Below are 15,933 nucleotides of genomic sequence, written 5' to 3' on the forward strand. Positions count from 1 at the left end.
TTTTTGCTGCTACATTTTCTCATTTTTATTATTTTTGTTTAATTGTTCAGTCAAAATCTACTGTGTTTATTCAGCGAGGACTAAATAAAAGCAACAGAATCTGTAAAGTAGTATACACGGCTCTCTTCATGATCTCTGTGGGTTTGAGAGGAGTCCAGTTTGTCTTTCCACACAGCAGTCACTTCCTGAGGCCCCTCTTGGTTCTCTTTGACCTGTAGAAGGAAATATAGCCAACAGCCTTTAGTTTAGCTCACATCTGCAAAGCAGGATTTGTTTGCCACATTAGGAGTGCACTAGCATATGACCTCAGAGCTAATAGAAATTATTATATATTTGTATAAGCTAACACCAGAACAGTCTTCTGATAAGAAACACAAAAAAAATAAAATTTATAATTATCATCACCTATAATTTGTAAGCAAATCCTTTACATTTTAGTGGTATTCAGAAACAGAGTACGGTAAAATCAGAAATTATAAGTAGCTATAAAAAAAAAATTCCAAAACTATAAATAAAATTCTAAAATAAAACAAATTATAATGGTATTCGTTCTAAACATACGCCTATATCAATACTATAAATAGAGTATGTGATATTATCCGGATATTATCCTTATCAAAGCAGAAAAAAATAAAATCATCTGACATAATTGAAACTGTAAAGGGTTTACTTTTAAGTATGCATATTCACAATAAACAAAACGACTCAAGGTTACGTATGTAACCCTCGTTCCTTCAAAGAACTAGGGTTACATACGTAACCTTGAGTCGTTCCTTTTCAGGAACTCGAGCTGCATCGAGCGCTTTGGGGAACGATATACCAACGCTGCCAGACTTCCAAATCCCTTCCTAGTGTGTATCCGAAGAGTACAGCTAAGGTGGGAGAACAGAAGAGCCCGGAGTGGCTTGCACATCAAGATCGTAAAATCTGACAAATGTAGAGGGCGTGGACCACCCCGCAGCGTTGCAGATGTCCAAGAGGGACACAACCTGCTGAGAAGGCCTTAGAGGCCGCTATACCCCGAGTAGAGTGAGCCTTGGCCCCAAAAGGAGGGGGAAGACCAGAGGACTCATAGGAGACGTTGATAGCCTCGACTATCCAACGACTTAGGGTCTGCTTGGTGGCAGGAGAACCCTTGTTAGTAGGACCGTAACAAACAAGCAATTGGTCGGATTTTCTCCACAGGGCAGCTCTGTGGACGTATGCATCCAGTGCTCGCATTGGACACATACAGCTTAGCTTCTCTTGGTCTGGCTCCCGAAAGGAAAGAGGACAGAAGGCCTGCAGTACGATAGGTTGTGGTGTAACAGAGGGAACCGTACTCGAGGTCTCAGCCTCAGCGCACCGCGGAGGAAACGTGTAACTAGGGGGTGTCTACCCACGGACTGATCATTAATAGGGACATGGAAAGCAGCTATGACCGCCACCTTTAAGGTGTACGTGGTTGAGAGACTCTCTCGGTTGAGAGACCAGCTCAAACCCACAGTTTCCACAACTCCAGGCGAGGGTGAATTATCGTGCCCTGCGCCTGTGAGAGTAGGTCTGTCCTGATCGGTATCTCCCACGGAGAGCCGTCGAGGAGCGAGACTAGATCTGGGAACCATGTTCAGCCAGGCCAGAACGGGGCTACTAACAACAGACGGACCCCGTCCTGATTTTGAACTTCAGTGGCATAACTGAACGGTTCAGGTGACGTAAGTCTAAGATCGGACGCAACCCCCCGTCCTTCTTTGGAACTATGAAATACCGGCTGTAAAATCCGGATTCCCTGTCTAGAGGAGGTACCACCTCGATGGCCTCCTTCCTTAATAGGGTATTCACTTCTTGTTCCATAACCAGAGCCTGTTGGGGGCTTCGATGACTGTTCTTAAATCAGGCTTAGCCCTAGAAGCCCCCAACTCAGAGCGTCGCTGAGGCCCTCGGTCCCGTCGTGGGGGAGCACAAGCGGCGACACTCTGTTTTTGTGCTTCCCGATATGAGGAGCCAGTATGTGGTGTGGTGATCTCCCGCCCAGATGCACCACGAGAGCGATGAGGGAGGAAACTCTGGAACGCCGCCGCCTGTTTGCATGCCTCTTTGAACCTGTCGATGACAGTGTTGACTGTGTCGCCAAACAGGCCCGAGGTTTGAAGCGGGGCGTCCAGGAGGCAGACCCTGTCTCTTTCTTTTATCTCTGACAGGGTCAGCCATAAATGCCTCTCCGCGGCCACTAAGGCTGCCATTGACCGCCCAATTGCATGAGCGGTCTCTTTAGTGGCGCGGAGGGAGAGATCAGCTGTCTTCCTGAGCTCTTCAATATCTTCAGACTTGATCCCCTCTCCCTCATCGATATCTCCTAGTAGGTCAGCTTGATAAGCTTGTAGGACTGCCATAGTGTGAAGGCAAGCCCCAGCCTGACCTGCTGCCACATAACTATTGCCCACTAGCAATGATGCAACTCAAAGAGGCTTAGTGGGCAATGTCGGAGCCTTTAGACACTATGCCGAGCCGGGTGACTGATAGCCCGTGAACGTCTGTTCGACCCGTGCATCGCTCTATAACCCCGCTCTCCCAGCCCCATCATGTTGCCATAATATAGTGAATCGGGGCCTAAGAGGCGGGTCGAATAAGGGTGGTTCCACGATCTTGATATTTCATTGTGGCGATCGGGAAAATATGGAAGGCTCCGACGTGGAGGTGGTTGCCTCGGCCGCAGAAAGTGTTCATCTAGTTTGCTTCTCTGCTGCTCAGTTTGTTTTTCAGCAGGCCATTCGATTTTTAATTTATATACTTTGCGCGTCACCACCTCCAAAAGCTTCTCATACTGAGGCGACAGGGGTGGCGAATCCCCAGCAACAGTCTCCACATCGACCTCCTCGGAGGAAGAGAGGTGAAGAGCTGATCCCTCACCCTGGGGGGAAGAAACCGACGAGCGTTCTTCCGAACCCAGGGTTTGGGCGCCGGATCTGGCAGATGAGGAAGGAGATAAGGGCTGTCCCGTCTCCATTCCCTCTGACAGTTCCACCTGTGATCCCCACGAGTGCAGCAGCCGCTCTGCCTCAGCAGAAGCGGGGCCAGCACTGCAAGGAACGCTGGTGAAGGCTCCCTCCTCAAAGAGAGCCCACCGGGATCGAAGTGTCCGCATTGTGAACGATTGCCAATGCGGACACTTCGATCCTCGAGAGTCGACTCAGCGTGCTTCGATCCCAGGCAAGACACGCACAGACTGTGTGTATCCCCGCTCGTAATGTAGCGAGGGCAGGGAGGAATACACAATCTATAACGTGGCTTGGAATGGCCCTTTATATGTTTGGTCTTTTGCTTTACTTTAGGCATATTGAGCTGTTTTAGCGATCTTTTTAATGGCTAAGGGACAGACAGCAATAAATAGGACCAACGGGACAGACTTTTGACATGCACACACAGAGCGCTTTGCTGACAGACGCGAAGCTGAAGCCCGCTCCGTGACGTCATGCCCTTCCGTTGGACAGATTGCACACGATATTCAGAGTCGGTCACGTCGTTCCCCAGGGACGTTCCCCAAAGCGCTCGACGCAGCTCGAGTTCCTGAAAAGGAACTATGTCTTTGTAAAAATAAAGAAACAAACATAATGCGCTTTCAAGTCTGTTTCCTTGAACTTGTGGTGTGGCCAAAGTTTTTATAATTTTTATAGCTTCCTGGTCGCTACGTCACCCCGCTCCGTGACGTTATGCCCTTCCGCTGGACAGATTCCACACGATATTCAGTGTCGGTCACGTCGTTCCCCAGGGACGTTCCCCAAAGCGCTCGACGCAGCTCGAGTTCCTGAAAAGGAACTATGGCTTTGTAAAAATAAAGAAACAAACATAATGCGCTTTCAAGTCTGTTTCCTTGAACTTGTGGTGTGGCCAAAGTTTTTATAATTTTTTTCTTGTTTAAACAAACATATTTGTTGTAGGCTTGTTTATTTTATTCCTGGTGTATGTTCATTTTGCTGTTTGCTTGTTTTCTCCTGTTGAAGTACATGCAAAAACCACTGAAAACAAAAACATTTATTTGTAATGGGTCACATATACACTTATCTATAGTGATTTAATTTAACGAATTGTTGAATAAAGTCATTATTTTTGTTTACTCCACGTACAAAAAGTATTCTCGTCACTTCATAGCGTTACGGTTGAACCACTGATGGCAGATGGACTATTCTGACAATGTCCTTCATACTTCTCTGGACCTTGACAGTGTAATATACTCGGCAGTCAATGGGACAGTCTCAAGCCTCCCGGTTTTCATCCAAACTATGCTTTCATGACGAACGAACACTTATTATCGCCACGTACGAGCAGTGAGAATGGGAGAATCAGTGCATGTGCGCTCGAAGAAGCAGAAGCTCCGAAATCACAAAACAAGCATAAACATCATAAACATTTGACCTACGTCAAAAACAATATGGAAACGTTAGGTGACGGAGAAAATCAGAGTGGCAAGAGTAGTGACGCTAAAGTTGCTTTTTTAAGACAGGTAAGAGAGTGATTATGTCAGCAGTACTCACTGTAATTTACATAACTCATGCTGATAGTATTAAAAAGCATTGTTTAATGCTGATGCTAGCTGAAAAACTACTGAATGCACCCTTACATTTGGCTGAAATGCATTTTTTTTAAGATATGAGAGTGCACTGATGTCTTAAATACTGTATGAACAGGCAGCTTACAAGGTTTTAGTACAGATCTTCTTTCTCTGCTGACTTAGTAATCACATGACTGAGATCAGTGCTGGACATGCACGGGTGAATGCAGATTTTGCAGCAGCAGATTGCAGGCCAAACCTCCATGCCCTCAAGCTTTTTAGTTCTGACACCCACAGTCGTTTTCTGCTGCAGAAGCAGCTCAGCCAGCTGACAGCACTGACACTCTGATCAGCTTTCACAAAGACTGTGTCTGTGTTACATGCCTGGGGCAGGAGCGGATGAGTCAGCTTGGTTTGAATGAGAAAGCCCTCTGGGAAGTATAACAGGGTAAACAAAGAAAAAAAAAAAACCTATACCAAACTCTGGGAAATGCCAGATTCATTTTAGTGGAGAACAAACACCAACTTGCCAACCTTCTGAGTGCCAAGATTTTTTATCTGCATGCAGATTCAATGATGAGTAGAGAGCTCAACATTTAGTAATACAATTAAACTATTTTACGTTTTGATGAGTTGGTGGGTAATTCTTATAAATTTGTATGATCCCATGCATATTTTATTTTTATTATTATTATTGTTATTTTTTTGTGTAATCTGCTAACACCACAGTATAGCTATATTATTTACATGCACCCACATTATCAGTTAATAACTGAACTGATGGCTCAGTCAGACTGAAAAGCCTTTTTGTAAACTCCTCAATTGATCCAAATTACATTTAAATCAGACTTAAAGGGCTAACAAAAAACTCTTGCCAAACTATTGGTGTGATTCATTTATGTTGTGTGCATGAAATAGACACAATCACAGTCAAAATGCAAAAAAAAAATAATAATAATAATAATAATTGCCCTGCAGAGTTATTTTGGCTAAAACTGGCTTTCATTTTGGTGTCTTACTAATATTTGCATAGTGCATTACGAACATGAACATTAAGAAACTTGTGTAATTAGATGGAGGTAATTATCGTTATGTTTTATCACCCAGCCCTAGTCTTACATAAGTGTTAGCTTTTCAGATGTCGTCAAGGCAAAAACAGCAGTTATTCTCACGGTAGCTCCAGTGACATCATTCCGGTGGCTTTCTCCAAATCTTAACGCACTGCACGGAAACTGTGCGTGAATATTTTCTGTTTGCTGACATTAGTGCATGTGAACACAGCTGGTTAAATGACGGGGTGTTTATTCCATGTGCGTTGCCATACAACTGGGTGAATTCATACGAAATCAACATCTCGTAAAATAGCTTTCTAATGAAATCATGTTGGGACAGACACAGATGAACTCACGTTTTCTGGTGGTCACTGACTCTGTTCCTCAGGACATTGATCTGTAGAGAGATCCGCAATCAAAAACACTAAAACTCAGCGAACACAGGATTATGAGATTGTGATGAATGAGTTATGTGTGCAAACTCGGAGCAATGCAAGATATTACATTTATATAACATGCAGTGATGATTCATATACACTGAGACCAAAACAGGGTCATTTGGGATGTCATGTTGACTTGAGCTGACCTCATATTTCTGTTTGGTAAACTGGTACTGTAACTCAAACTTCTCTGCTTCCAGTTGACGCATCCAGCTCCACAGTTCCTTTGCTTTCTCCCTGATGAAAAAGAAAGAGAAAGTAGCATTGTTTTATATCACTGAATTACTTTATTTAATTATTTAGTCTATGGAATTCTATTACTAAAGTTAAAGATTGGTAAAAATAATAATAATAATAATTTTCAGAACACTATAAAAATTACAGTTCTGTCATCATGCACCATCATGTCATTAAAAAAAGTGGATCAAAAAGTATATTCAGATTTTTTTCGTATGGTAACCAAAACTTATTTTTTGGCATCGCTGCCTTGACAGGAAGTGAACTGTAAAGAGGATCGGTAAAGGTCCACAAGTTGGGACTCGAACTCGGGACGCCCGAAGCACAACGGTGCTACACGTTGGCGCTAAATTGCCAACGAGCCAATTTCCATGAGTTTGTGCTTGTTGTGCTATATTAATGAGTTATATTAACAATCACTCCTCAAACCTGAGAGCAGAGTCGCTGGCATTGTCGATGTCCAAAGATTTGCGGCGATCACTAAGAATCTTTTTCTTCTTCTCTCTCTCAGTCTGTTTCTTTCCACTCCGTCTCTCTATCTGCAAAACAGCATCAGAGACAACAGTATTGACAATGTATTTTAATAAAGCATTGATACTCGATGATGTATTTCCTTTTTACCTTTCTAGTGTGTATATTTAAAACTGCTAATCATTCTAATTTGCTGATTTCCTGCTCAAGAAAAAATATCATCAACTGTGATCTTTTTTTTTTTAAATATATATATATTTATATATATATTTATATATATATATATATATATATATATATAAAAAAATAATTTCTTTTTTACATAATTTATTCATAATTTATAAGTAAATTAAATTAAACTAAATTAAATTAAATTATTTATATATATATATATATATATATATATATATATATATATATATATATATATATATAAATAATTTAATTTAATTTAATTTAATTTACTTATAAATTATGAATAAATTATGTAAAAAAGAAATTTTTTTTTTTTTGATAACAGTGAATATTTTTTTAACAATGTAATGATTTTTTTCAAAAAAAAAAACTTGTACAGTAGTGTAAATTATGATAGTTGTTAAACAATGCATATTATGTGAATTTTAGAAATATGTTTCAGAAGTGCCATAGCTAATGATTTAAATGCTTTTAATTACATAAAATTTTTAAAAGCCATCCCAGTCAAGTAGAAAATTGAATCTTCATCTCTGACATGGCCTTTATTTTATTTTTTTTAAAATATTGTTTGATTTCTGTCACTAAACTGAGAAATGTCTCTGTCTTTATCATACTGTCTCGTCTCTCATCTCTGACCTTCTGCATGTAACCACCGAAGTGCAGACTGGTGAGCGTCTTCTTCTTCTTGGCATCGTCCTCCGCTCTCTTTTTGGCTTCCTCTTCCTCCTTGCGAGCTCTTTCCTCCTGAACATTTGAAAAGAGGAAAGGATTTGTAAAGCTACAGTAATGTCCATCAGTGTGTGGTCCCAGAAACCCCTTGCGCTCACCTCCAGACGCCTCTGTCGTTCCCTGTCGCGCTCGCTGCGGATCCTCTGCTGCTCCGCTCGCTCCGAGCGCCGTTTCTCCTGCACAATCACTCACATTACAACTCACAGATCACTCAACAACAGCTTATGGGGACGTTTATTCAAGAAAATAACAGAGCTGATAGATTAGACACTTATTGTCTGGTAACTCCTTTTTCAGGCTCATCCAGGCTTGAACTGACCCTGTTGGAATATTTTTCCTCTGGGTGACATGTTTGCCCTAATGATTGCATATTTATAATTTTTCTCTGTCTTTAGGGATTAATTAATTTATGATTAATTCACGAGTCTGTTGACATGGTAATAAGCAGCTGTGATGTAACAGGACAACGTTGCTCACTCACAATCCTGTCTTTAAGACTGATGAGTTCCTCCTCCTCCTTCTTACGGCTTTCAAAGTGAGCTTCAATCAGAGTCTGGAGCTCATTCAGGTCTTTCTCCATACGTTTACGATGGATGTCCTGAGGGGGAGAACATGTGGCATTTGAGATTGAGACTGAGACAGTTTGCCTGACAAAATGTGCAGGTATACAAAAGCATCAGTCAAAAGCTGAAAGGTTTCAGTAATTTGCATCTTGAAGTTTCTGTGTTCAGTCAAACATTCTGATGAATTCAAAGAATTGCTGGTTTCTACAAATCTTACAATGCATGTTTTCATTGGTCAGGGTATTTTAGTACTTCAAAACATCTGTCTACTCTCTAATAAGTAAATGGGTGGTCAGAGAAGAGCCCCTTTCAAACAAAATAAGGGTAGATTACAGAAATAACACAACTTTGGTTTCAGCAGTAGTATGAGAAGTTGTAACATTAGCAGTAAATTACCGATAATGTGAATGCAGAACAAGATTACAGGTGTGATCGAGTACGAGTTCAGAAAGTGCTGACATAAGACATCTCCTCTGGGCCAATCATAACATCCTGACACGGAAAGTGAGACTGATTGTCTTCTGGCTAACTGCTAGTTAGTCAAACTCGTTCTTAAGACACAGTCGTAACATTGTGGCTGTGTTTACGCAACTGGCCCTGATGTGTCAACAGTGCATTTTTGTATTTATTGGTAAAATCGTTACGATCATTTTACAGAAATTTACTGGTATTACAATGTGAAAGGGGATCATATTAAAACTCATACATGCGTATTTTTGGTGTAAAAAAAAAAAAAAGATAAAAGAAAAGAAAATGTGTCTGAATTTAGGTAAAAAATTTAAAAATGAGACAGAGCCCAGGCTGAATTGCTTTAGAAATTACCCCGGATATTTAAAATGCTAAAAAATATATATTACAGTAATTATACAATTATAAATATAGTTTACAGATATTAAAAGATAATTTTTTTTTGTTATTTTTTTTATTATAAACATAATATTTATTATTATGTTGTTATATTTTATTATCTAATATTTCATAATATCTGTTATATGACAAATACCACCATTTAAAAAATTTCATATTTTATTATTCTTATTCTTATTATGAAAGGAATTAATATTTGGATTAATAAAGCAATGACGGCTTTGATTGATTGCTGCTATTTTTAAGTTTCTATTCATTAAAGAATTGTATTTACTTTTTGTAATCTTTTTTTTACTACATTTTTACTGTTTTTAATTTTTGCATTGCAATTGTATTTATTTTTTGTAACCTTTTTTTTTTTTTTTACTACATTTTTACTGTATTTAATTATTGCATTGCAATTTACTATTGTCCTCTTGCATTATAGACACTGTATTTACCGTTTTAATACTGTAAAGCTGTTATGTATACAGTTGACTTGACCTGACATTCTAGAGTGGTTTGACATCCATTATTAATAAGAAAATAACTTGTAGAATCCATTTCAGTTCTGAAATAATATGGCAAATATGCTTATAATGTGAAAGTGATGGCATGGTTATTAAAAGACAAATGCCATAAGACAGTTTAAGGGTGCTGCGGGTCTGGTCTGGTAATTGTACTCACATCAAAATCAACTCGTTCTCCATCTGGAATCTTTGGGGGCACCAGGTTCGGCAACATAAATGGTCTGGAAAATATAATGATGATGTGTCAAACTTCTGTGTCTGATCTTTAAAATAAAAAGCTAAAACCAATCCATGGTTATTCATTTAAACTTACTTTAGGAATTTGGGTTTCGCCTCTTCTGAAGAATCAACCACACAAACAACAGAAGTTATTCAAAGTTATGAGGGACTTTTTAAAAATACTTTTTTTTGATTAATTCATTCTAAAAAAGTAATGTCTGATTAAAGATATCCTGTCTTTGTGCTCTCATGGCAGTTATTGCACAATAACAGACGGTTACAGGTGAAGAAGAATGTGTCATTAAATCTAGGGACGAGATTATAAACGGTATACAGATGTCTTATTTCTGATGGAATGAATGTTATCACAAGAGGATTTGGGATGATCTAAAGATTTGAAGATACAGTTATCCAGAAGGGTGTGTGTCATCACACAGGTTTCTACATGTTTCAGACAATTACTTCAGAGCTATAAATCTCAGGTTTCCTGTCTTTGAAGTGCAATAAAGACCAAAAACAGTACCACCTCCATCTTCGGTGTCTTCTTCGCCATCTAAAGGAGGGAAAGGAAAGGAGGTTATGGGTATTCTGCATCACTGACGGTCCCACAGAAAACAGAGGGGCAAAAATAGACACTGATAACGGGAAAATGTGCCGTCACATACCAAACACTCATCACTTCATCTCAACATAAGAGTAGAGTTCAATTAAATGATAAACAGAAAACTAAAATAGAAATGCAACAGCTGGGGATTCATTTCTAACTATATTACAGCAAAAACAAACACAAATAACATTATTTTCATCTTCTATAGAACAGAAAATAATATATTTTGGAAAAATAAATAGTAATTTGTTTCTTGTTTAACACTTAACAGATGTGAAGTTTGCAGGAAGTTGGACAAAGTAGATTTTATAAAGATTTCAATTAAATGTTTAGCATTTAAAACACTCTTTTAAAAAATGTTATGATGACAGGTCAAACTGTAGTTTCAGTGTATTTTACTAAATTAACTTGCTTTGAGACTGAATGGATCAAATTAATTGGGGGGGGGGGGTTACTTTGCTTCAAAATATAATACCAAGTTTTTCCATGTTTTTTTACTTCTCACCTAAAAACTTTTTTATTTGAAATAATACAAATATACAGATTGCTTTTGGAAAATGGTGGTATATATATATATATATATATATATATTTTTTTTTTTTTTTTTTTTTTTTGTCCAAGAGAATATGCCATCATTTTTGAGAAATTCTGTACTGTAATACTGCAAATTACTTAAATTAATAGTTTCTTAGTTTCTTTTTTTTTTTCTTTCTTTTTTTTTTAAGAACTCTTCATGATCTCCTCACATCATTTTTATTGATTTGTTTATTGACCAAGATCTATTTTCGAATTTTTTTAGTAGTGTATTTAATTTAAATGAATGAATGAATGGAAACACTTCTCAGCAGAACTCTGAATTGTCTTTGCTTGCTGATGTTATTGGAACAAATCAATAATCTGTTTCTTTTCCAATTTAAATTGTAAGTTCATGATTTGTTACATTTTCTGGCAAAGCTGTCAGTATTCACAAGCTGGTTGTTTTGGGCTATGTAGCTCTGGAGGGGTTTGCGGTCAAACTGAGGGTCTCACCATGTTCCTGAGTGGTCTCTTCCTGTTCTCCTGCTTCCTCCTCATGAGCCTCTGGAGAAGGTTGGAGGACGGATGTGGTTAGCATTACCCTGAATTATGAATCATTCGTTTCCATTCATTAGGTATCAAATTACATAACAATTCCTTTTGGCAATTCCAAAAATACAAACTCTACCAGAAGTACATGTGTAAGAGTGTGTGATGAAGTTATTTGGAAGATGTGAGTTAATTCCCCGTGGGCCAGGGAGCTGTATACCAGCCTGGGCATGATGGGTACTGATGGCAGGCATGTTAGATCACTCATACCTCAAATCTCTCAGATGGTTACACACTTACACACAGCAATACACATGTCTCTGCCCAGCCGCACAACTGTTGTCTATGATATAAATGTGCCGGCATATCTGAAGTCAGACCACCCGGACCAAAGTATTGTAGATGGTAATACCGTACTCCGAGTTAGATCCTTTCCTCAAATCTGATTCACCCAGCAATATTTGAAAACTTAACACAATGCGGATCGTTGTTAGAATGTTCATTTTACATTAATACTTTGTACAGTAATCCTTTTTTTATGTAAATACTTTTTGAATTATTCACTTCACCAATAAAAAAAAAAAAAAATCTGTCTAAAAAAATTATCTAAAAACATTAGCAAAATTTGTTGGGCAGAAAGGGTCCCTTGTCAATTGTCGATAGTGACATAAGCACGGCTCGCCCAAAGTTGCTTTCAAACCAAGCAGCCTACTTTTTTGTAATTGTGGCAAATTTACATCACATAATTGAACATGAGTGAAATCTGTGTGAAATTCCCAGCCGTGTGGATTCCTGTTGAAATGACTGGACATTCACTGAACAATGGTAAATACTGTATGCCTGCACATTTTCAGCTAAATCCAGTCATTTCAACAGGAATCCACACTTTGTGATGGGGTGCAAAACGTAGCTTTCGCTCATCTCAAACTGTCGCTCTGTTAAATTGTGTAAGTGAAATCCAATAGAGCTTCAATAAGAGTGAAACTTTTCCCTACACACATTTAGCTAATTTTCATATTGGTCACACAAATTAACCCCATTGAAACTTGCCACTGCTTAATAAAACCAGTCCAGTTGGCTATCGAGTAGGGTTGGTCCGATAGACGTCACGATATTGAGCCGACATCGTGACATTCACCATCCTCCTTAGTCATCTGCTTACTCTGTTTATGTGTTAAGTGAAATATATAAGGATTCATGCTTTGGGCAGACCCCCGCCCCCCGCCGATGTCATCGTTCATCACGATGCTTCACTGTAAACATCGTCCGCCGCCCAATCCTAACTCCAGGGGTCAAAACCTCCTTCCAGGGGGTTCCATCAAGGTTGAAATGTTCCAGGGGGACGGGGGGTTCGCTTCAATGGGCAGAAACCCAGGAAATAGTATAAAAATAGTCCAATTCAATGAGAAAACCAGGGACTTGGCAACACTGATGTTGACCAATAGAAAACTGCAATAACTTTAGTGTAAGCTGTTTTTCATAAATCTCTACAGTATGGACAACGAACCTTTTTGGCCCATGAATTTCTGCCTAAGTTTCAGTAAACTTTCTCTTCTTGTTTTTAATAAATTTCCTGTTGCTCAGATTAATTTGCAAGCAAAATCAGACATTGCAATAAGAATCTGCGCGATTGGGAGTTTTAAGTAGGGACGAGAAAGTTCCCCACAAGGATTTCGCTCATATTTTAAATTGGGTTGTGTGAATTTGCCGCGCTGAGTGTCTTTATGGGAGCGGTTGCTATTATAGTTATTTTATTTTTGATTAACCAGTGTCTCTTTTTATCCCACAGTTTCGCTAATGTGACGGCATCTTTATTAACACAGTCACAGTCGTGCTGCTGGTGGGAACATCGCAGGGAGGCAACCTCAAAACAACAGCTCTCTTATTCATGCAAAATTGTTTGAATATACTGTACTATTGTATTTACTCACAGAATACCATGGTATGTATATGTATATATATATATATATATATATATATATATATATATATATATATATATATATATATATATATATATATATATATATATATATATACGAAAATAGGCTATAACCATGCTACTGTAGTATTTTTTAGTGTTTGTGAATGGCTTGTAAGCAGTAAGTACCTTCCTCATGCTGCGCCTCCTCCTGCTCCTCCTCTTGCACCTCCTGCTGCACCTCCTCTTGTACCTCTAAGTCACATCATGCAGGTTAGGTGAGTAAACAAACAAAAACACATCACAGAGATGGAAGCTAGGAGGTCTGTTCACACTGAGAGACAGTAATGGATTAGTGATGATGTGCAGATGCTTCAGAACCTTCTGCTTTAATCCATGTGTGATGTTTCTGACGAGCAGAATCAACATAACTGATGCAAATCACGAGAAAAGCTAAGCGTTCGAGCTCGTAAATCTACGTGACGGGTCACCATATTTTCCAACCGCAATTAAATGTCAGAATATTTGATTATTTGTTTTCAATCTGAAAGGTGTAACGCATGAAGTGCAGAAAACCTGATCAACTGGTATTTTTGAAGGTTTTATTGAAGTATCATGAAGTCGGCCACTTCACTTTTCTAAAACTATGTAGCTGCAAGGCCAATATTTATGACTTATTTGTGTTTACAGTGGAGGTATGAGAGAAATATTTGGAAACACAAGACTTACCCTCCTGCTCCCTAGAGAACAAGAGAGAATAGTGCTGTTATTTCCATTGTTCATAGCTCAAGTCCCTTCCCAACAGCTGCCTGAACTCTCAGAACAAATATATTATCAGATGATAAGCAGATGCTATTAAAATAACCTATAGCACTGTATGTAGTACACAGTTATCACAGTGTACTACACACAGTAGTCTTATATATATAAAAATGTAATAATGTAAATTACTAGAAAATAAATATCGTAAGAGACCAATTTGTCACTGGATGATTGGATGGATGGATGATTATTGAACAATGAACAGGAACACTTACTCGTACTCCTCCACTTCTTCGTTGTCTGACATTTTTACTCTGAAATAAAAATGATATAAAACTTTTAAAAGAATAATCACAAGTGATCCAAAAACACACATTTTTGTTTTTCTAAAAATTCTAAAAAAAAATATTTATTTATTTGTTTATTCTAATTTGAAATGATTTTTTTGTGCTATTATGCATGCATTGTTCTGTAGGTAATACATCAGTAGTATACTACATGACACACAATGCTCTTACCTGATATAGCAGCAGAGATGTGTGAAGGAAGGCTGTCTGTCCCAGAGGCGAGCTCTGCCTCTCCTCTTGATTCTTATACGATCTCATATGCTGGAGCTCATTGTGGTTATTTTTACCCTCAGAGATAAGTGGAGAACAGTCGAGCAAACACTCCCTAAAAGGCAGCTGTCATTGTTATGAAGCAGAGAATGGCGATGGCTAATGTCTCTTAGACGTGTCTCTGATAACACGAGGGACTGTTAGTCTGACTCACTTCATGGCAGCATGCTTACCATTCCAGATCTCACTCACGCAAACACGTTCACATCTACAGTTTAGTCCAGCTAGGATGGAAGGTTTAATACAAGCTTTCAAGCTTAGTTTGAACTTAGGCCTTAGGTTGTTGGAATACCTTCATCTTGTATTTTTTATTAAAACCTTTTTTTGCATTTATTTTAAGTTTTTCGGCCTTTGTTTGATGCTCTATGCGGTTGCTAATGTGCGTTGGATGGTTACTAGATGGTTGATCGAGAGAGACACTTTAATATTCATGTAATACAGAACTAAAATGTAGGAAATATTAATGTTAATAGTAATAGCAATAATATAGTATTAATTGTATTAGTATTAATGAGAAAATAGTATTAATGATTAACATTTTTGTTACTATTTTGAAAAAAAAATATCATAAAATATATTTCTTATTAGTGTTCCTGTTGATCAATTGGTAGAGCACTGCAATATCAAGCACAAGGTTGTGGGTTCGATTCCCCGGGAACACATGATATGTAAAAATTGATAGCCTGAATGCACTTTAAGTCGCTTTGGATAAAAGCGTCTGCTAAATGCATTAATTTTATTTTCATAGTCAGATACCTTTAAAGTATATATCATTTAAACATTATTTTTGTACAACATGAAATATGTTTGTTCTAGCATATCGTTACTGAAAACATGAGTTTTTAGTATTAACAATAGTTTTTTTTTTATTAATTCATTGAAAATATTTATATGTAATATACTATATTTAATATATTTTATATATAATATAATATTTTATATTATATTTAATATATTATAATATATATTTAATTATAATTAAATTATTTTAGTATATCATTACTGAAAACATAAGACAACATAGCCACATATAACCAATATTATAATTATAATGTAATATTACATTACTATTGTTGTTGTTGTTTATACAACTAAATACACAAGTTCTCATCCTCATAAGCCTGCATCATTTGAAAACATGAGACAACATC

The 15,933-nt window shown here is 37.8% G+C and overlaps 1 protein-coding gene across 2 annotated transcripts; it reads right to left on the reverse strand.

Moving 5' to 3' along the window:
- On the reverse strand, positions 1-13,721 carry LOC127944184 (troponin T, cardiac muscle isoforms-like). Of its 2 annotated transcripts, none has more exons than XM_052540009.1 (12): positions 13,593-13,721; positions 11,447-11,497; positions 10,337-10,363; positions 9,905-9,929; positions 9,749-9,812; positions 8,134-8,250; positions 7,751-7,828; positions 7,560-7,667; positions 6,687-6,796; positions 6,167-6,257; positions 5,937-5,977; positions 1-212 (listed from the first exon to the last, which is right to left on the reverse strand). In XM_052540009.1, exons 5-12 carry the CDS (start codon positions 9,803-9,805, stop codon positions 179-181), a joined length of 636 nt encoding a protein of 211 aa, XP_052395969.1. In that variant the 5' UTR covers positions 9,806-9,812; positions 9,905-9,929; positions 10,337-10,363; positions 11,447-11,497; positions 13,593-13,721; the 3' UTR covers positions 1-178. The 2 variants fall into 2 exon arrangements, with proteins under 2 accessions (XP_052395969.1, XP_052395970.1); XM_052540010.1 differs by having other exon boundaries at positions 10,334-10,363.
- Between the last annotated feature and the right edge of the window lie 2,212 nt (positions 13,722-15,933).

The sequence above is a fragment of the Carassius gibelio genome, chromosome A23 (genome assembly GCF_023724105.1).
Source record: "Carassius gibelio isolate Cgi1373 ecotype wild population from Czech Republic chromosome A23, carGib1.2-hapl.c, whole genome shotgun sequence".
NCBI classification, from domain to species: domain Eukaryota; kingdom Metazoa; phylum Chordata; class Actinopteri; order Cypriniformes; family Cyprinidae; genus Carassius; species Carassius gibelio.

What these genes read in the sequence shown, in the direction of transcription:
- LOC127944184 (XM_052540009.1), bottom strand. Translation starts at nt 9,805, where the DNA reads ATGTTGCCGAACCTGGTGCCCCCAAAGATTCCAGATGGAGAACGAGTT. An exon ending in GAGAACGAGTTGATTTTGAT is followed by an intron (nt 8,251 to 9,748) that starts GTGAGTACAATT and finishes TCTCCCCCTCAG; the next exon opens with GACATCCATCGTAAACGTAT. An exon ending in TTACCAAACAGAAATATGAG is followed by an intron (nt 5,978 to 6,166) that starts GTCAGCTCAAGT and finishes ATCTCTCTACAG; the next exon opens with ATCAATGTCCTGAGGAACAG.